The sequence below is a fragment of the Cydia strobilella genome, chromosome 9 (assembly GCF_947568885.1).
Source record: "Cydia strobilella chromosome 9, ilCydStro3.1, whole genome shotgun sequence".
Classification (NCBI taxonomy): Eukaryota; Metazoa; Arthropoda; class Insecta; order Lepidoptera; family Tortricidae; genus Cydia; species Cydia strobilella.
The window spans coordinates 17,182,534-17,205,804 of NC_086049.1; the positions used below are offsets into that span (position 1 = coordinate 17,182,534).

The 23,271-nt window shown below is 37.4% G+C and overlaps 1 protein-coding gene and 1 non-coding gene across 2 annotated transcripts in view; both read right to left on the minus strand.

The window, feature by feature from the left end:
- LOC134744455 (sodium-independent sulfate anion transporter-like) overlaps positions 1-23,271 on the minus strand; it is a 66,463-nt gene that overhangs the window by 13,423 nt on the left and 29,769 nt on the right. Inside the window, exons 2-3 of the mRNA XM_063678270.1 lie at positions 16,315-16,473; positions 8,948-9,214 (exon numbers count right to left, since the gene is read on the minus strand). Of these exons, the coding sequence (XP_063534340.1) occupies positions 8,948-9,214; positions 16,315-16,473 (426 nt within the window). The remainder of the gene's footprint in view (positions 1-8,947; positions 9,215-16,314; positions 16,474-23,271) is intronic.
- Trnas-cga (transfer RNA serine (anticodon CGA)) lies at positions 11,590-11,662 on the minus strand. Its single transcript has one exon. It is a non-coding gene; the product is annotated as a tRNA-Ser (tRNA).

The window sequence follows — 23,271 nt, forward strand, 5'->3', positions numbered from 1 at the left end:
GTCTGGCCGCTACAGTAATGCAGCTGCAGCTGACATCTGAACGCATCTTAAATCTGTTTGGCCGTTTTGGATGATTGAGTAACAAACATTCAAATAAAACTTAGGTACATACCTAACATATCAGACATAATTAACCTCAGTATGTACACTATGTACTGTATGTACTATGTACCAGACAATGCCAGGAAACCGCCAATCGACTAGTTCTACTTAAACGGTTTGTTTTCTAAAGTACCTACAATTCCATCTACTATCGCGCCATTTTATTCATCATCAGAACAACTATTAAATCACATTTACAATCGGGTCTATCGCGAATTTATTTTGTTACCTTTATTTACCGACGTTTTGACACAGGTTTCACTGGTCGTGGTCGTGGTCGCGGTCAACGTCGGTAAATAAAGGTAACAACACATGAATCTAGTATAACTGGATCGGTCATGAGGAGTGGGGGAAAATGACCGAACGGGATAGTCTTATGTATCTTTCAGTAGGAGTAGCAGAGAAAGCGCTGTTATTGTTTGTCCTTGTCATAGTTTCACTTTTCCACCGCTGCCACAACCGAGGTTGTGGCAAACAAATAAGTACGTGACATGTCATGTTTGTTCGTTGCTTGTTTAATTATCGTTGTTTTGTATGAAATTGTGCTTTCTCTTATGAAATATAGTGATGGTTTGCGTTTTGAATGCTTGAACTTTGATAAAATAATGGTGAATTGTTCTGTAATCGGCTGTAATAGCCGCTCTGAGCAAAAATATGAGATCATAACCTTTCACACGTAAGTACGGTATTTTACACCTTCCCCTTAACGCAATATGTGAGAATAACATCGTAAAATTACGTTACACTCAAAGCAATGTAGAATCAAACGATTTCAATTAAAATATCACAATTATTTACGCAAATTAACAAAACATTATTTGTAAAATTATCCGCCCAAATTACGTAGGTAGGTAGGAGTCTGAGGTCAGCCATTTTTAAACTTCTTCTTAATTTAGCTGCATAACAATCATGTTAGGGATACCAGATGAAAATATCATAATTTTATGGGTAATTTTGACCTCGAAGTTTTTTCGTACTTCTAATTCCAAAAAATAAATAAACAAATGTTGTGAAGATTAAATGTGGTGTACATTAATTGGTGTGATTGCGATTTGTGATTTCTTTAAATTAAAACCCATAATACATTTTATTTTACGTTTTATTTACTAAACATGTTTAGTTTTGTACCACCTGCGCGAATTATAGGAGGTATTTCATTGTTTATACGCCTAAAAAGAACGGCCCATTGACATTTTATTTAACAATTTTTTAATACCGTCAAACAAGCTAACTTTGCCTCCAGGGTAATCGCCCCAACGTGATATCAAATATTGGGGTAATTTTTACCAATATGGTATCCCCACGTTTATGACGTCATCTATGTCTATCCCTTACGGGCGCACGCGTATAGCTGGTCTATATAATGCTAGGTCTATGTAACAACATAAATTCGCGATAGACCCGATTGTAAATGTGATTTAATATGTGTTTAAAACACGAAAGTTTTAAATGTTAACTGCCTTTCAGTTCGGAAATCATAAAGAGATTATATAGGTATCTGTTAGGGACGATACAGACGGGACTGCAACCCGACTGCAATTTGTATCAGAACTGCAAGCCGCCTGCACGCCAACTGCAACGTCGGCGTCACAGATTTAATATATACGCTATATGACGCAAATATCACGATTTGTATTGAAACCAAGCGTGCCGAAACCGATATGCGTCACGACACAACACAACACGACAGACAAATGTGAATCGGGCTTAGTCCGAGTTGGTCCGAGCGAGGTGCACGGGCGAGTAGTAATACAATGAGATGAAATAGTTAGAATCGGCGTCAAGGTCTGGGTCAATTTACCGTAATCATATAAAAACTAAATACCCGACCAAGTAAAGTAAACAAACTGAATATATAAAAGCCTTATACATTCAGTTTGTCTACTTGACATAGTCAAATATTACGACAGCAATCTAACTATCGGTCATGGCGAAGGCCGGCGCCCGCGCTTGTGACGTCACAACGAAACAGACGCTGTGACGTCATAGTAAAATATAGTACAATATCACTAATCCGGCACTAATGCAGACACAAGTGCGCCGGATTATACTGGAAAATTCGGATTACTGGAAGTTAGAGCAAATCTGCGTATTATTTTGATGTGTTTTTAGTACCCGTCGTAGAAATACAGTTCACTTAAGTGCTGAAATTATTAAATTCCCATGCTAATTATTAAATATGAGCGCGACCGCTCATTTTAGATAAATCCACGTTTATTATTTTACAATTTTTACCTACTCTATTAAGAGCTCCTCTATGTGGGGTTCTTGTTGTCTTTGTAAACGTTTTAAAGAAATGGAATCTAGAATGGGGTAGTCCATGTTTATATCTCAGTAAGTATTGTTGTGATTTATGGATCTATTATGTATATTTGAAAAACCAAGGTCGATTCTAATTAATGGTGAAAATGAAATTGTTTCGGTGCGATACATAATGGAACATACTTTATGATGTTACTGAAATGTTCCTGTTATGGTTGACTGGTAGAGAATGCCTTAAGGCATTAGGGCCGCCATTTGTAGTTATTTTAATTGTGCAATAAATAAAATAAATAGAGCCATACTATTCGAAATACTTTTAAATGTAAAATTTTGGATAAATATACAGTATTTTAAGTCATTTTACATGTATGGTCTACCGATCAATCTGAAGTCCCCAACCTAATTTTTGTCCCTGACATTAGTAGCAAATCATAGGTACAGTATTCATTCATATACAAAATGAAAAATCGATGGCCCAGGCGCGGTAGGTCACCAATGCGTTGGTTAGACCTAGTCAAAAATGCACTCAAAGGACCACTCCATGAATGGTCAAGAAGGGCTACAGTCAGGCGTGGCTCACTCCGCGATTTCGTCGCGACGCTACAAGTACATGCGGCCAACACCAATTTTGCTGTCTAGCCATAGTAGTTGCCGCGCACCGCTACGGAACTGACGCCTGCTCGCGCTTGCGCCACCTAGCGGTCATATCTGTCGTTATAGATCCGTTTTGTTAGAGTGAACCTTCTGTACCAATTCCTAATTATTCTGTACGGGAAGAATGGCGACGGATTGTGATGCTTGCCACCGGCCCTGACATGACGACGACCACTCTGACAAGAGTGTGACGACAAAGAAGATTCATTCAAATATTTTTTTAAAGAGAATTAGTCACGTTTATTTACGGTTTTCCTAATTACGAGACGGTATAAGAAAGACAATAGCACAACTGGCAAAACAACTTTCCAAAGTTTGTGTTAACATTGGAAAGTTTTGTCATGAGTAACAGGAAGAAAGACATGACAATGTGACAATTAATGTGTGGACAACTGAGGTTTTTCTGTAATGGTAGAACCTATTGAGACTGACAACCTACGTACAACTCCGCGTGTATTTATTGTTGAAGGCACTATTACTATAATTTGCATTTTAGCTTAGTGCGTATGAAAACTGTCCTTGTATTGCACAAAAGTGTAATAAAAACACAATGGCTGCGAGATATTGGTCTGGAACTGGCATGTCTAATTTAATGTTTCGAAGTTTGAAATATTCACACGAAAAGTATTCGGCGTCGATGATTGGAGATTTATACCCTTTTTTCTTTTTTTGAATTTTCTTCTAGCCTGTGTATAGTTTATAAAAATAATACATCCTAGATGTGACCCTACATAAGTCTCAAGAATATATAGGTACCTTACCATACTCAACGATTACTTTTAGCTTAATGATGACTAAATATTTATTTATTTATTATATATAACGTAGGTATTATATTACACTAACAAAATATGGATTTTCTGAAAGTCTGAATTAAATAATTTTTATTTATTTATTTATATATATTTGTTATACTGTTACTTCAAAACTTTATCTTATTTTATTTATTTTCGCCCTCTTTTATAAATTTATTGACTTTCCTTTCCTGTAGTCCATTGTACGCAGTGCTATATTTGTCTGCCGTTCTTCATCAATTCTCATCTACTCAAAGGTTAACTGGAAGAAATCCCTTAAAGGGATAAGTTCGCCTTTGTACTGCCTATTTCTGTGCCATATTTGTGTTCTATGTCTGTACAATAAAGAGTTTATACATACATACATACATACATACATAAGTACATAACTCTAAATTTTATAAAAAAACACTATCTCCTGCCACTACGCTACACCAAGCTACACGTAATAATATATTTTAGCATGCGCACGTTTCAATAAAACCCCAACAGATGGCGCTGTGTCGTCGTTACAGAAATCCTACATCGCGCTGTTAAGATTTTTCTCGCTTTAATGACCCTGGGTCAGTGAATATTACACAGTGATACATTTTAGGATGTATTAGTTAGATACTATTAATGGGTACATACCTAATATAGTATATTTTTTTAACCGAGCGACCACTTAAACTACTCAAATAGTTTAAGTGGTCGTGGAAAATCTCTTGTTATTGCGGCTGCGAGCCCCAAACTATGGGGCATGGCACACTGCGTCCGATTCGCACGTCGCTCTGTAGTTTGAGCGAGACAACGCTATACGCGTATTATAGCGACGTCCCCCTCGCACGTCGCTTCGACGTCGGACGCAGTGTGCCATGCCCCATCCGAGGCATCCGACCACTGGGCGCTAGAACGGTTCGTGTCCGGGCCGAGGCGTCCGACATTTCAGTTTTCTATAGAATGCATCACGTGATCAGTGATCACCGATCACGCGTCATAAAAAACGAAGTGTCGGAATAAGCACGACGTATAGTGCTGTTTCCAACTAATGTGACGTTTTCAACTAAAATGTACCACATTGTAGTTTGTCGATGAGGTTGATTTTAAAATGAAGCTGCCTAGTGCCTTATTGAAAACCGACAATATGTACCCTTTTGATTGAGAATGTCACTAATTTAAAGTAACCTCGAATAGTTTGTCATTAAATTATAATTTGCTTGGAATTAAGACAAAAGGGGACCGCGCGATGTCGCCTTCTCATACAAACGTAATCCTTATTTTCCTCTCTGGATAAGAGGCCGTAGTCGATTTTGGAGCAAAAATGTGAAATTGATAGATTTAGTCGTTGAAATTATACACGTTTTGTTATAGTCATACTTGTTATGGCCGTTTTTTGCCCGGATGCTGCACTTCATGATAAAAGCAAGCCGCTTTGCACAGTGCTAGTAGGGACCAAACTGAGTGATTTGACCCGCAGCAGCGCAAGTTTCACCCCTTAGGAACAGAGATGGCGCCACTTCTTTAAAAAATATTTCAAAAAATTCTACAATCTAAACCAATGAACCGATTTAAATATTTAATATCTCAAATGAAAGCTCATTATACACATTACTTTAAAAAAAATACTCAAAAAATATATACTGATTACTTTCGACAAAAAACGGCATCTTAAGTTTTTGTTTTTACTCGATTGATAGTTTTTACTTGGTTTCTCAAAAAAAAATGTATGGAACATGAATAGCTTAATGCATGTATATATTACTGAATAAATAACAAGTATTATAAAAAAAACCTGACACCGATACCTCTTCTAGTTCACGAAATATAAAAGTTTGAATGCGAGTGTAAATTTCTTCAAAATATATTTCAAAAAATTCTACAAGCTTAACTATTTGACCGATTTCAATTTTTAATATCTCAAATAAAAGCTCATTATATACATTACTTATAAAAAAATACTCAAAAAACATATACTGAACCCTTTTGGCAAAAAACGGCATCTTAGGTTTTGTTTTCTTACTCGATTGAGTTTTTACTTGATTTCTTAAAAAAAATTATGGAACATGAATATTTTAATAAATATATATATAGTACTGAGTATATAAAAGTATTACAAAAAAACCCGACACCGATACCTTTCATTCTTCACGAAATATTTAAGTTCAATTATGCACGTTCTTACAAATAAATTCTTTAAAAGAAATCTTCAACCGCAGTAAGTGCACTGATTTTAATATGAAATGTGTCACCAGTTCATGTATGATCAGTGATTTTGTAGTATTGGAATGGTACGAGTACTTAAAAACGACTTTTCTTTTCCAGTTTTACATCTACCGGTGAACCCGAAGAGGACATTTAAGTTTTTTGTTTACAAATGTAGTCACTTTAAATAAAAATAATTCCTAATTTTAGATTTGTTATATTTTTTTGTAATTCAGCACCAGGAAAAAACTTTATTCAGTTTTTATTTATTAATTTTTTATTTATTAAAATAAATTGGGTGATTTCTTTTCATATGACACATTTCATATTAAAATCAGTGCACTTACTGCGGTTGAAGATTTCTTTTAAAGAATTTATTTGTAAGAACGTGCATATTTGAACTTAAATATTTCGTGAAGAATGAAAGGTATCGGTGTCGTGTTTTCTTGTAATACTTTTATATACTCAGTACTATATATATATTTATTAAACTATTCGTTCCATAATTTTTTTTTTATGAAATCAAGTAAAAACTATCAATCGAGTAAGAAAAAAAACTTAAGGTGCCGTTTTTTGCCAAAAGTATTCAGTATATGTTTTTTGAATATTTTTTTATAAGTGTGTGTTTATGAGCTTTTATTTGAGATATTAAACATTAAAATTGGTCAAATAGTTTAGCTTGTAGAATTTTTTGAAATATATCTTGAAGAAATTTACACTCACATTCAAACTTTCATATTTCGAGAAGTATGAGAGATATCGGTGTCGAGTTTTTTTATTATATACGCTATTTATTCAGTAATATATACATGCATTAAACTATTCATATTCCATACAATTTTTTTGAGAAATCAAGTAAAAACTATCAATCGAGTAAAAAAAAACTTAAAATTCCCGTTTTTATCAAAAGTATTCAGTATATATTTTTTGAGTATTTTTTTAAAAATAATGTATATAATAGGCTTTCATTTGAGATATTAAACATTTAAATCGGTTCATTGGTTTAGCTTGTAGAATTTTTTGAAATATTTTTTAAAGAAGTGGCGCCATCTCTGTTCCTAAGGGGTGAAACTGCCGCTGCTGCGGGTCAAATCGCTCAGTTTGGTCCCTACTATCACTGTGCAAAGCGGCTTGCTTTTATCATGAAGTGCAGCATTTTGTTCATAACAAGTATAACTATTACGTAATATCTAAATAACAATTATTGGTTTCTATTAGCACGTCTTCTCATCCTGCTGTTTAGTAATGAGGTCGCAAGCGTGCGTCACCGGTAATATATGAAGAGAAGGGGCAGTTTTTAAAAATTCATAAAAAAATTATGGTGGTAAATTATACAAATTGATGTATAAGAATAGTTTCAGCAAATGTTGTAGATTGTTTAAGTATCAAAATTACATTGAAGTTAAGTCGATTTTCAGAGAAATTGTCACTTGTTTTTAAGTAATTTCTGGATAAAATTGAATTTGTTTAACTTTCATTTCCTCGAACTCTAAGTCATATAACAAAAATGTAATCTGATAAAGGTCAAGTACAGAATATGTGTAATACAAATTTACCATTTTTAGCAGTCCAAACTTTACGAAATTTACAAATAAGGGCGACAAATTCAGTGCTTTACGCGCGTTTACCTAAACATCCATCAAAAAAAAAATCATTATTATTTAGTGAGTCTGTTTTCAAAAAATTGATCTGATAAAAGGCAAGATAAGAAGACGTGCTAATAGAAACCAGTACTTGTTATTTCAATTAGGTAACAAAAGGTGTACAATTTCACCGACTAAATCTATCAATTTTACATTTATGCGACTAAAGTCGAAACCGGCCTCAAAATATTTTGACTCAATTTGATGAATATCAAATCAACTACAGCTGCAGTAGCGGCAAAAAATCTATCATATTCCTATTTTATTGCGGGCATTTATTAGAAAATCCGTGAAATAAGACTTTATATCATGTAAACAATGATTGTATCATCATCACGATCAAATATATACTTACGTCCCACTGAACGTAGCAACATATGCAGCGACGTTAGCACAATGCGGATTGGGGACTTCACACACACCAATTAATGTATGTTATAAATATTGAATTTCTTATTTGAAAACACTCAAAAGCGAATCTTACCAACAATAAAACCTAGCTCTCCCGCCCGCCCTCGTTCGCTTTTCCACCCTCGTTAGCCTCTGGGTTAAAAATTAAATCGAATCATTACTTTACAATTGAATACCCACCTACTGCCGCGAAAACTCGGCAAACTAATTATTTTAAAAATGTACTCTAGTGTGATCGAATTGTCATTTTCATACGCCCCTATCCCCTAATATAGGGGTATATTGTAAATTTAATCGAAATCGCTAGAGCCGTTTTTGAGAAATTACCAACATAAGTACTATTTTCCGCGTATGCCCCTTTGTTTGTTTTTTTTTCGAATGTTTTATTATTATATAAGGGAATAAAGCATTTAAAAATTTGTATGGAATAAGTATGGTTTTCGATCCTAATTCTAATAATAATGAAAAAATCTAAAAAAATCAAACGACCCCTTCGTTATAGCTATGGTTAATACATCAAATTATCTAAAAATAGTTTCCATTTCCTTCTTTTCCTTTAAGTACTTAAGTTCACAAACAACCTGTAGCACTTTCCTCGGAGGAATCACTGAATCCTGAGTCACAGGCTTTGTCCTAGTTCAGGAAACAGAGGCTCAATCCTAATGAAACTGTTACAAACCTAATATAAGTTTTATTTTGTAATTTAGTGTAACGCTTACATAATGTATTAGGTTTCAAGTAAATAAAGATTTAAAAACATAATGTCAATATTCAGAGATGAAAATAGGGACTACGTTTGTACGGTGAAGCGTTCGTCCCTCTTTTGAAGGTAACAATTGAGACAGTGTCTAGCGCTGGGAAATAACGTTTATTGGAGGCAACGATGGGTTTTTAACTTACCTAACTGCAGTATCCCCATGATCAGCTCCACGCACCCTGACAAGAACGCCAGCAGCACAGCGAACTCCGGCCCCAGACCGTGCAGGTTCTCCCTCGTCAAGATGGCCGCGATGGCCGTGGGGCCGATGGCCGAGTCCTTCACGGAACCGAACACGGTGTACACAAAGCACGCCATGAAGGAGGAGTAGAGGCCGTACTGCGGCGGGAGGCCCGCCACGCCGGCGTACGCGATCGCTTGCGGGATCACGGTGAGGCCGACGGTTATGCCTGGGGAAAAAGAAGGTTGTTAGTTCAGTTGTGGGTTAACTGTATGAGTAACGATAATTTTAAACAAAAAATAAACAAACTAAAAATAACTGAATTTAAGTTTTAGCTTTTATCGCTGACTGTAATTTTTTTTCAACAGGCAACGAATACTCGTTGAGACAATTCTAACACAAAAACAGTTTGGGATTGTTAGAATTTTCCAGATGAGTATTCGATCGTATCGAAAAAATATTATCTGTGGAGAATATGGTTAATATTATTATACATCAAATTGTGTAAAAATATTTTCCAAAAATTTTTTTTTCTTCGTCAAGTGGACACAAAAGCAAATCAGCAACAGGCTTCGTCATCTACTTACAAATGATGTAATCCGCAACAGGCTTTGTCAATCTTAAATACTAAATTAAACTAGGCTATGGTGCCACCCCGGACCGTAGCCGGTCCAAACGTCCCCATGACACTGGCAGCGTTGCCCCGTTGAATTGCCAAGGAGATCTGTTGGACCAGGTACGATCCGGAGCGAGGATCGCAATCCCTATCTTTCAGTCGCCGACCCAATTCCCACACAAACTCCTTAGCCTCCGCACCCCAAGGTCCTGCAGTCTCCATCGCAACTGGTATAAAATCATACATTTCCAAATTGTCAATATCCAGAGAGAAAATTGCTACTACGCTTGTATCGAGAAGCGGACATTCACTATCCTGCTAATAATGACCATACAGAGATGCAATAGGTAGGTACTTGATATCAATATCACCTAACTTATGACCTTTTACTTCCTAGTTTTGTATTGTGTCGCACGCGCCGGAACCGCCACAATGGGCTCAGTTCAGGTCTGCACCGCTTCCGATATCGGCTCGATCCGATCCATTACAAAACACACAGTATGCTCACAGTACTACGTAACAGAGTTCTCACTGTGGCGTCACGAATCATGTTGTCCCTCGCATGACTTATGCCGCATTTACATTCAACCGAAGTGGGCAGGACGAGTGAGTAAACACGATGCTTCTCATGCCACTGCCATTGCTACTCGCGCTGACCGGCGCTCCTCAACGGACGGGCTCGCAAGAGCAACGCCGGCAGGGTATCAGAGGTCTACAATAAGTTCCCGAAACCCCGTCCACCCCACCCCGAAACACCCCAGGGAGTCCGTGGGAGTCGGGATTCCCCCTGGGTTATAAAAAAAGGGTCTATGAAGATAGTAAAGTTGAAATTCACGGGGCTTGTGGTGGAAACGGCAGCACTTTTCACCCTGGCAACATTGAGTTATTTGAAGCCTAGGAACATCACTGTAAGGACCCAGAAGTCAAATAGCGTTCTAATAATTATGCATACGACAGAGCACTAGATCATGTTGACTGCCGCAATCATGGGCGGGACAGAAATATACTAATCACGCGTGTGCGAGAGGTAGGAACAAATGTTTGAAGTTCTTTGTGTTTGGCATCCGTACTTTATGTGCGATAGAGGTAGGAACAAATGTTTGAAGTTATTGTGTCGTATGTGCCGGATCAGTAACAATGGGGTCGGAAGCTTCCGTTATCGGTTTAATCCAATACGTTATTCAATGGCGACGGCCATTCAAAATTAGCGAGCAAATTCGACACGCACTGGAACATTACTGCAATGTGCTGCCGCCAGAGTGCAGCACTAGCCTTTTTACCACACATACTGATACATACTGTACCTTGAACATATTTTAATAAGTATGTTATAATTCAAGGGCCTGACACTCTTTGATAGAGAAAGATAGTCTTATCTTGATTCCTATAAGAGGAAAGAGAAAATAGTGCCATGCTTTGTCCTTATCACCGACCGGGTGGCATCATAGGTAGGAAGCGATGGCGAAATACTGAAATTTATAAGAGTGAAAGAGAAAAAATCCTATGCTGCCTAAATTTTATATGAATATTCTTTCTCTTACCCCCGGTTGCTCTGTGGCGCGTCTATAACTACTTGTATATGTACACTATGTCTATGGATATTAATGTTGATGCAAAAATAATTGAACCATGACCCATGACGTACATCAAAGATTGATCAGTTATCTCTCCGTTTTGTCCTTACATCGCAAATCAGCATTTCTTAAAACGCGATAAGATCTATTAAGTACAATCATTAGTGACAATAAAACATTAATAACGGGAAAATCGTGTACCTAAACTGTTATTGAAATTTTAGCATACTTTTCTATTCGGTCATCAGTTTTAGTTTTTTTATCTTTTTAGTTTCTTGAACAAGTTTGGGAACAAATCAAATTATTTTATTAAATATTTTGATTTGTGTTTTTTTAAAGTAGTCACACTACTATATATAAATTAAAAAACTAATAGATGTCATATATTAAAGAAAAAGTGACGAAGCCCTCCAGTGGTGAAGGCCGGATTCGAACCGGCGCCTTTAGCTATCGCGGCTAACGCCATGAACCCCTAGGCCACCCCGCCACAGCGGTGCCCGTCCGAATTTCTCGACTATATGCCATCTTAGTAAGACTAGGCGTCTTTGACCAGCTCTAAGGGCAAGCAGTGCGCGCTTGCACCTCCTAAACGAACTCCTTACGGATTTACGTTGTAGCGAGAGAGACTGGTGCTGCCATCTATTATATTTTTAGTTTCTTGTTATTTTAAGGGTCCCCGGAAAGCTCGGTTCTCCATACCTATTAGTTCAGCTCTCATTTTAAAACGACTTGCTAGATTGCTCTGAAAATCGGTACTTACAATAAGATATGGTATAAATAGGTCTGTAATTATGTAGCTTCAGATAATACCATAGTAAAAAAATACAGCGAATTTAAGTTTTTAATACAAAACTTTTTTTGCTGTATTTCGTTTGTTTTATAGACTGGAGCTAATATATAAACTAATTACAGACCTAGATTTACCTCATGTCATTGTATGTGCAAAATTTCATTACAATCCAACACTTAGGTTTAAAATGAGAACCAAACTCCGTTTGTATGCGAAGGTGAAATTCGGCCGAGCTTGCCGGGTACTTCATTATTATCATCATCATCATGTCAGCCGATATACGTCCACTCCACCGAATTCCCGCGACCTTCACCAGGTCGTCGCTCCATTTCGTTGGAGGCCTACCGGCAGTTCGTCTTCCGGTAGCGGACGCCACTCCAGAACCTTCCGCCCCACCGGCCATCAGTTCTGCGAGGACTTCTGCAGTTCTGCCGGGGACTTAAGTCCTTGCTATTATGTGCGGTATTCTTTAGTACCTTCAATGACAATCATTACTAATTACTAATCGTTAAATACCTAGTTGACTTGCGAATCACAACAATGTAGCAACTTACGAGTAGTAGTTACAAAACACCTAGGATATTGTTTCTGAAGATCTTGCACGGAAGTACGGCTAACTCGATTTCAACAATGATATTTAAAAAAAACCGGCCAAGTGCGAGTCGGACTTGTGCACGAAGGGTTCCGTACCATTACGCAAAAAACGGCAAAAATCACGTTTGTTGTATGGGAGCCCCCCTTAAATATTTATTTTATTCTGTTTTTAGTATTTGTTGTTATAGCGGCAACAGAAACAAGAACAGATTTGACGCTGACAAAGTATGACGATGACTAAACTTTTTTTATAGACTTTATTTGCTGCCATTCCTCAACCCACCAACGGAGCGGCAGCTGACGTTCACGAGGGTTCATCATGCTATGTATGATAACAGCTATGCGAGTTTTCGCCCGGGAGGCGATGATTGACAAAATTTGCGCCTGGCTCGCGGTCTGTGAAAATTTCAACTGTCTAGCAATCACGGTTCACGAGGTGCATACAGCCTGGTGACAGACAGACAGACAGATAGACAGACAGACACACAGACAGACAGACGGACAGACGGACAGACAGACAGACAGACAGTGAAGTTTTAGCAATAGGATCCCGTTTTTACCCTTTGGGTACGGAACCCTATAAAAATCTCATTTATTTACATAATAGCAAATAATAGATATATACTACAGTAACTGTATGAATACTAAACTACCCGTAAATTACCTAATAACTAGCTTAAATCTAAAATATGCCCTTGAGGCATTGTACTAAGGATGCTGGCGGCATTTCCTCGTATCGCAATGCTGATTTCATTGTGCAAGGAAGCAGCCAGCTCTTCGGTCAACAGTTACGGTTAATTGTCCAAGCCAGATTGTTTAGCCATTGTTCTTTATTTTATAGTCATTTGTGATATAATTTTAATACAGGTTTAAAAGGCAACTAAAGCACGAGATTTTAATACTACGTTGGAAAGGCCGGTTAATGCTAATTAATAATTATAGATGGCTTTCTTGACGAAGGTTTCTGTTGTTGCTTTCTTTAGCTGAAACCAAAGATAGATATTGAAACTAAATAGTGTTATCTACTAATGGTTTGTTTTTTAACTGACTTTAAACAAGGAGGAGGTTATACCGCAAAAAATACCTTAATATCCTCGCAGAAAATCATGACTATTTTCAAGCCAAATTGTTTGAAATTCATAGTTCAGCATAACAATGATAGACAGAACTCATTTCAATAAAAAAAATCTTTAAAAAAACAATTTCGGTTTTTACCACTTTTCCATAGAAATTAACGATTTTAAAAAATAACGCACCTGTGACGGAAATTTGTAGTATGCCAAAAAATCACAAATAATTCGTAGTACAGCCATCTGCGAGGATATTACGGTTCGTTTTGCGGTTTTTGAAATAAATTTATTTTTTATCCTGCTCCATACATTTTTTTTGAAAAAAAAAACAACGACACTTTATGCCAAATCGTCCCAAATTCAAAAGTTTCCATAACAATGCTGGGAAAAATCTAATTCAATATAAAAAAAATTAAAATAACGGTTTCTATGTCAATGAGAGCCGAATTTCAGCCCACAGTGCGTCTGTCCGTCTGTCTATCTGTCACCAGGCTGTATCTCAGCTAGACAGTTGAAATTTTTACAGATGATGCATTTCTGTTGCCGCTATAACAACAAGTACTAAAAAGTACGGAACCCTCGGTGGGCGAGTCCAACTCGCACTTATCATGTTTTTTTAATAGAGCATTAGGAAGATTTTCCATGACAAAGCCACGAAGTAGGTATTTTATTAGTAGTTCGAAATGCTATCATGAACCATACAATAAACAAGTAAACGAAATAATAAATTGTCGGTTATTCGGTCAATCACCTTTTGTAGGCGTTACAAATTGTCAATTTGTCATAGACATTCGCACATAGAATTCGTGCAATATGAAATTCAATTGATTTAAGTCATGTTTACAAATATGTACTTATAACTATAAAACCAGATGAGTGGCACAGTTTTTATGCACGTAGCCCCGGCTATAAAAGGCCTATTTTAACCGCAACTCCTCGTCAGTTACGCTTTTCTGTGCACAGAGGGCGCTGTTACTACGGAGTGGACACAATCGACAGTTTCGCGGTTCGCTGCTTGCTGCACCCACTGTGCAGTTTTTACTGTGATTGTGTCAGTGTCACAGATCTTTTAATTATACAGTTAGATGTTCGCTCTGTGCATAGGCACATAACAGTAAACTATAAATAAACTTAAGAATAATAATATAAATTATAAATTGATCTGCAAAATATTCCTATATAAACATAATAAACAATTAACAATATTTTTATGAACAAAAATGTATATTTGGTCACCCAAAACAAGTATTTCTAAACTAGTTCACAATTAATGTCATACTGAGCTGCTCTAAATTGATTTGGTTGGCAAATTAATAATTTGAGCGGCAGTAAGCGATTCACCATTAATCAAATTTTGTTAAACAATTAGTGGGTAAGCGAATTATTTTGGATTATAATTTAACTGATCCGCAAAAATTGGTTAGCTGAAAAATCTGTTGATCAGCAAATGTTTAAAAAACCTCACCTTCCCCTTTCAGCTGATTTTTTAAACAAATAAAAAATATTGGCCATTATTTGCATACTTCCCTTTCATTTTGTCCTTAAATCATACTGCCCACTAACTTTTATTTTCTAGTAGCACTTGGTTTCTGTAAAGGTGGCTGGTTCTAACCTAACCTAACCCAGTTTTCGAGTAGCAGTTGGTTTCTCTAAAGGTCGCAGTTCTAACCTAACCGCCTTTTTAGTAGCAGTTGGATTTTGTGAAGGTCGCAGTTCTAACCTAACCTAACCCACTTTCCTAGTAGCAGTTGATGTCAAACAAGTAATCATCGAATAAAATGCACGCACACGATTGCTTGCTCGTGTCACGTGCAGCCAATCGTGTGTGTCACGTTTTATTATTATTATAAACTACAAATAAACTTAACGTAAAGGCTATATTGAATCAGGTGGCATAAGATTTCACCTACATACCATTCTTATCAGGTCACGGAGATCGCTCGGTGCTTTTTAGTATAATTATTTTGTTCAGTAAAAACATAGGTAAAAAGTGGATGAAAACCTAATTGCCAAGAGATAAATAAGTTACGAGGATTTAGTTGCATAGAAATAGTAAGGCACTTAGTGAAAAATATATATAATATCGCAGTTCGGTTAATTGAAGTACGGAATTGACGATCGCGCTGTAAGGTGTCATATTTTTTTGTAATACCTAATTGTTTTTTTTTTTGCGGAGCTGAGCGCATGTAAGAGACATGGCTAATAGTACCTAGTTAGGAGTACTCCTGTATGGGTTGCCTCCTGTAGGTACAATCTTAAGGTCTGAGATTCCTTTAATCTCTGGTCTGTGTATGATAAAGTTCCTGAATCCTGACCGAATTTTTTGTCATCCTTGGCATTTTTTCCTTAGAACGATTTTTGCTGCTCTATAGCTCTATACAGCACAGCAACCGAGACTTGAATCACAGTTTTCGACCACCACACATATGGAAAAGGATAAGTAGCGATAACTTCGACAACCACTCCAGTATGGGCAACCTTCTGCTTAATGTTTTAGCCGAGCAGAGCGCTCTCACTCGCCGCGCCGCGAAATACATACGAGACAAATTCATTACTCACCGCTAAGGTCCGAGATTCCCTTCCGTAGCGAATACTGCGGCAACCACTCCAGTATGGGCATGGGCAAACTTATACGTATGTTTTAGCGAAGCACAGCGCTCGCGCGCGCCGCGATTTATTACTCACCGGCTATAAGGTCCGAGACTCCCTTCCTTAGCGAGTACTGCGGCAACCATTTAAGTATAGGCAACCTTCTACGAAATGTTTTAGCGGAGCAGAGTGCTCGCGCTCGCCGCGCCGCGCCGCGTCGCCAACCGCTGTCTGATGGCGGGAACACGTTGGATTCTGGAAAAAAAGAAAAAGAAAGTAAATGACAATTATCTTGAACAAAAATAAGGTGAAACAACAAAACTAGAAGCACTTTCTACTGTAGCAAAGTATGAAGTACCTATGAATTTTGATTTTATAGATATTTGCCATTTTCAATTTTGGCCCGCTTTCGAAGTTACCTCAACGAAAATTAATACTTTTTACTATTTTTATATTTTTTTTTACAAAACCTAAATATAAATGAGCTCCAACTTCACTCTTACACAACAACCATGAAAGTATTCCGCAGGTTATTGTTCTGCAGTCATAAACCGATAGTATAACAGCTACACCAACCCAAAAAGCCGTATCTCCATTAAAATCATATGGTCTTGTAGCGACATACGATCGTTTGGTTTACGACTATATGTAATGTTCAATTTATCGTTCTGTTATCTACGAACTGTTCAAATTGACGCAGCTACTTAAACTTGCAGCTCGTGCGTAGAAAATGAGCGTAATACTTTATTTATGTAGCCTACTTAATATTAGGGGTATAATAATGCAGGAAAATAGGTAAAACAAAATCATGCTCGAGATCAGGCCCACATCTGGCACTTTTTAATGAATTTTTTAACATGAAACATGATGCTGACGTATACTAAGATAGTATCGGTGTCTTCACTAGTAAATACTTAAATTATTATTAACTAGCTTTTGCCCGCGACTTCGTCTGCGTGGAATTAGTAATTTGGGTATCTTAATTCTTAAACAAATCTGCTTTTTAATCCATCCTTTTTTCACCCCCCAATTGGTCCACACTATACATTTCCACCCCATTTTTTACACCCTTAAGGGATGATTTCGGGGATAAAAGTTATTTTATATCATTTCCCACAGCTCAAACCATCCCCATACCAAGTTTCATCTAAATCGGTTGAGCGGTTATTGATTCCCATACAAATTTCCACCCCCCTTTTCTTGACGGGTGACTTCTGGGATAAAATGTATCCTATGTCCTTCCCCGGGACTCAAACTATCTGTATACCAAATTTCAACTAAATCGGTTTCACACAAGGTACGACTTTCTTAATTTATGTGTGACGTTTGTTGATTTGACCTGACCTTATTTGATTGTTTGTTTTGTTTTAATGTTTTCTGTCCAGTCGACGGCGCCGAGTTCGCTGAGGTCTTTCTGCACTTCGTCTCTCCAGCGATACCTAGGGTGTCCAGACGGTCTTCGGCCACTTAGTACTCCAGAGCTAGAGCTACAGCAGAGGGTTAGGCTTTGGACAGAGTAGCATGGCGGTCTTTGGTGTCGGAGGCCAAGATCCACTTCGGGTCGTCGCGCCACAGCAGTAAGTAGTAAGTAAGTAAGTTTAATGTTTTAGTTCTTACCGCATAAGCGTTTTGGCATCCTTAGCTGTAAGTTTATGCATGTGACTGAAATAAAGATATCAGAAGTCTACTTGGGTCGATTTTCATTTTACTGGCGATTCAGTCGTACCTTTTGATTCAGAACGTCACAATTTATGGCAGCCGTATTGTAAATTGTATTTTATTATTACGCCATTTTATTATACAACGGATGCTGCAAATCGCTATCAAATAATCATTGTTTTTAAATCTAAATCTTCAAGTAATCTAGCCTTAATCTGCTGTGCTTCCTTCCTTTGTCCTATTATAAGATTCAATGCATAATGACGACAAATTAATTACAGCAAGAAGAGACGATTTCAATGATTTTAACGTTTTTGACTTCGCTGTAGTGGCCGGTCCGATTACTGTGGTTAAATTGTACTACTTAAAAAACACAAATCAAAATATTTAATAAAATAATTTGATTTGTTCCCAAACTTGTTCATAGATGGCAGCACCAGTCTCTCTAGCCACAACGTAAATCCGTAAGGAGTTCGTTTAGGAGGTGCAAGTGCGCACTGCTTGCCCTTAGAGCTGGTCAAAGACGCCTAGTCTTACTAAGATGGCATATAGTCGAGAAATTCGGACGGGCACCGCCGTGGCGGGGTGGCCTAGGGGTTCATGGCGTTAGCCGCGATAGCTAAAGACGCCGGTTCGAATCCGGCCTTCACCACTGGAGGGCTTCGTCACTTTTTCTTTAATATATGACATCTGTTACAGTTTTTGTACTAATTTAATTAAGTGCCCGGCAAGGTCGGCCGAACCACCTTCCCATACAAACGGAGTTTCGTTCTCATTTTAAAATTATGTACGTGTTGGATTGTAATGAAACTTTGCACATACAATGAGATGATATATATCTAGGTCTGTAATTAGTTTATATAGCTCCAGTTTATAAAACCAACGAAATAGAGCAAAAACAAGTTTTGTATGAAAAATTTAAATTCGCTGCATTTTTTTACTATGGTATCTGAAGCTACATAAACTAATTACAGACCTAGATATACCTTATCTTATTGTAAGTACAAAATTTCAGAGCTAGCTAGTCGTTTAAAATGAGCGCGTAATTACGTTTGTATGGAGAACCGAGCTAGCCGGGAACTCAAGGATGACTCACGTTAGACCGGTCCGGGCCGGAGCTTCCGGCGCTTACTTTTCTATGACAGATAACTGGTGATCACATGATGCTTTCCTTAGGAAATGCGCCGGAACCTCTGGCCCGGACCCGGCCCGGTCTAAAGTGAGTTATCCTTTTACTCGTTGCTGTACTAAATCATATTAAGTACCAAGTACTCAAAAACTTTTTTAGTACCATGTAGCAGTCCGTGCAGCGCCATTTGACGTCTAAAGGCCACTTATACCATCCCACTAACCCGGGGTCAACCGGTTAAACCGTTAACTCAGTGTCAAATTGTACTGTTAACCATGGTAACTCCAGGTTTAACCGGTTAACCCCCAGGATTAGTGGAATGGCGCAAGTGACGCTAACCGCTAACCTAACAGGCCGGTATCCGTTTCACACGTGTGACACGTGTCATATTGTTGACACTTTATTGATATGTTTACAATTTAGAGCTGCATGCCAATGAAATAAAAACCGGACAAGTGCGAGTCAAACTCGCCCACCGAGGGTTACGTACTTTTTAGTATTTGTTGTTGTAGCGGCAACAGAAATACATCATCTGTGAAAATATCAACTGTCTAGAACTAAACACTAGACGTAGAACTATCACGGTTCATGAGATACAGCCTGGTGACAGACAGGCGGATAGACAGACAGATGGACAGACGGACAGCGGAGTCTTAGTAATAGGGTCTCGTTTTTACCCGTACGGAACCCTAAAAAGAAACAATCTTTTGACTTCGACCTTTTGGCTATACCTATATGATGGCCATACAGGCATACATACATAGGTATAAATTATAATACGTGTAGGGCAAACATCTGAATAAATATTGTGGGTTTGCATTCCGTAACACGTGTTAACAGATTTACTACCGCCTTACATATTTGGTGAGTCATTGCGGAGTAAGGCATGTTATGTGGTTAAAAAAACTGTACCTAGTGATTAAATACATCGAATATAGCTATATAGGTATATACCTATATACCTGTGGGTAGAGTTTATATAAGCTTCGCAATGACTTTGTAGTGACAAATTGTATAGTGCCATTATAATTAGCGTCATGTTACTTTTATCGGTATTTCCCGAATGAAGGTTAAGGGAGGCGATGGCTGAGATACGCGTCATACTCGTGAACGGGTGCTATTTGTGGCGATTGGTCTGTTTAAGCTAACACGAGTTATTATATTTAGTAACTTTATTTTTCAGTATAATTACAGTGAGGCGCCTCATTCGGTTCTCGTATGTTTCTTTTCTTATAATGAATGTGTTAATTATACAGGATTTTGAGTCTTGAAGACCATATACATCTCTAAGGATAATTGGATAAACTATATATAACCTTATAGTTTTTTAATGTTTTTTTTTAAGTGTAATATTAGACATTAAGAGACCTTATACATCTCTAAGTAATTGTAATACGTTAGTTTAAATTGGTAGTTACAGTTAGTTGTATATTATAGGGGAGAAGGGGGCAGCCTTGTGCACTTTTTACATTAATTGCCATAGTTCAAAATATTACCTATTGAAACCAGTTTTAAGCCTTTACACAACAAGTATATAACCTATGTATATAATTACTGCATTTGCACATTTTTTTTGCTTGTATGTAAATTCAATGTTGACGTTTAAAAGTGCCCTTGTAGCTTGCTGAATAAACGTTGAAGTTTGAAGTTTATGATTGCTGTTCCACACTGTCACTGGAAAAGCTGTCCAGAATGAGTTTGGGGTCTCAAATACCCAGTCTTATCCCTTAAGGTACGTTTGGGTGTCAACTGCACCTGCATTACTGTTGCGACGTTGTTGTTGCCGCCGCTATCTGTCAATTTCCTTGATAAAATGAGTGACGGAATGAACATCATAATCGCGGCAGTAATGCGGCGGCGAATGTCACTCATTTTATCATGTAAAATGACAAATACAATGACGCAGGTACAGTTGACGAAACGTCGGATTTACCCTGCCTTGGTCTTTCCTCCTACAGCGAATCAAGCCATAATAACTAAGGCCGTGTTGTACGCGTTCATGGCTCACAAATGGTCTCGCCGGAAGACCAGCGCTGACTAGGGTAAGCATTATGCTGAGGCGGGACCATTTCATGGTAAACTATATAGGGTGCGTTGGGGTAAATTGAACGGGTTTTTTATGAGGGGTAAGATAAAAAATTGTCCGTATGAAAAGCATTACGGGCGACTTTTCATCTTATCCCGCATGAAAAACCCGTTCAATCTTACCCCAACGCACCCTTCTTTATGCTTGAAATATACTTTTTAGTAATACGTTTGTATGAAATGCAGTTTGCCATGAATATATGAAATTATTCTATTATTCTTATACCATAATTACTCAACGGCGGACAAAAAGCAAATACAGGTTGATTCCACTGCCCGATGGAACTTAACTACAGGACTTCCCGTCAAACCCATAAAGATGTCACCAAAGGCGCCGAACACTGATTGGTTTCCGTAGGGTGCGCAGGAGCGCGCCGGTCCGTACCAGTACCGAGTTGTCTTTTCTGTCCGCAACCTCTGTGATTCATAAGTTAGAGACGTAGATAAAGGAAGAGACACGCATTGATGAACGTGTTTTCGATCTTGATACCAAGTCGTGTCCACCAGTGACCTACCGTGAACTTGTTCAACATTATCCAGTTAGAATTAGAATTAGAATTGTTTTATTGCATATCACATTACAAACATGGATGGGATAGAACATAAAGGTATACATGTGACACCCTGCAAGGGCACAGGAATATTGAGGGCTACAAGTAGGCAGGTGATTTGATTACAATTATTTTACACATTTCATTAAATTAAGAGTACACATACATTCACACATTATTACATTATTTCCTTACATAAACAAAGCACGGTAATATTTTCACCTATTGACTTGATCAAAATATTAATTAATACTATAAAAACATCCACTAATCAAAAACAATTTTAGCTGTTTTTTAAATTTGCCTAGATTTTCCAGATCTTTTATAGTTTGGAAGGTGATTATAGATTTTTATAGTCATATAATGGGGGCTACATGTGACGAGTTTTAATTTCGAAAAAGGCACTTTTAGTTGATTAGCATTACGATTATTTCTTTTAAATTGAGTTGTGTTTGAGTAAACATAAGTTGCGCACCCATCTACCATATCAGTAAGCCATAACTGAAAGTCATAAGATTTTTTTAGTCAATGCTGCAAATAGCGTCTTCATTTGGAACTTCCAACCGGTAATGCAAGGTCAGAAAGCTAAGAAAGTTTCTATCCTATAGGTAGTCACGTGTCTTTGTGTCAATAAACTTAGGTTTTCCCGAGGGTCTACACTTACAGTATGGGCTTCTTCAAGAAAGTGGTGTACAGGTTTTTAAAAGGTATGCAACGCGCATGTAACGCCTCTGGGGTTTCAGGCGTCCATAGTCCACAATGACTGCTTACCATCAGGCGGGCCGTATGCTTGTTTGCAACCGTTGTGGTATAAAAAAAACTTACAAGCCGAATTATATTTAAAATAGAATTGTGTGCTTGTCAAAAAACTTTTTACTTAAGCACAAGTCAAAGTCAAAATATTCTTTATTCAAATAGGCCTAGCAACAAGCACTTTTAAATTGTCAAGTTTTACAAAATTTTCTAAATATCAGAGCAATTTATTGATGCAGTAATTATTATTCTTAAAAACATGCATGTATAGCACAAAATAAGCATAATAATACTTTTACGTCAGTTAATTACAAATATGTGACGTGTAAGATTGTTTACCTCTTTCGTCATTAATCCACAAAATTATTCTTTTATCCAACATTTGGCGTTTTCCGTAGCCCACAAAGTGGTGCACCTCACGCCATTGTGTCATCGACACGGCTCAATGTCTGATTGTTACTTGAAACGTGTGTTCCAATGAATCACGCAAGGGAAATTTTTAAAATTTGTTATGTTAAGTATAGGTATTGGAATGTGAGAAAAATTTATGTTGCGAAGATAATAGAGGGTGACTTTGGTGTACAATTTTAAATACTTACTATATATACTATTTTAATCAAAATAACATGCGTGGGAGTAGCTGCAGCAAAGGCCCGGTTCTTACATTCAAAATTTCATGCTTTTATAAGTATGAATGGCTCAAATTTTGCGTTGTTCGCTTGCAGGTTCATAATATTAAACATAAGAAAAATAAAATAAGTAAAAATCACGAGGGCACGACTAAGCAAAAATTAAAAGGTCTTAGGCCCACTTGCACCATCCCACTAACCCGGGGTTAACCGGTTAAACCTAGAGTAACCATGGTTACCAGTACAA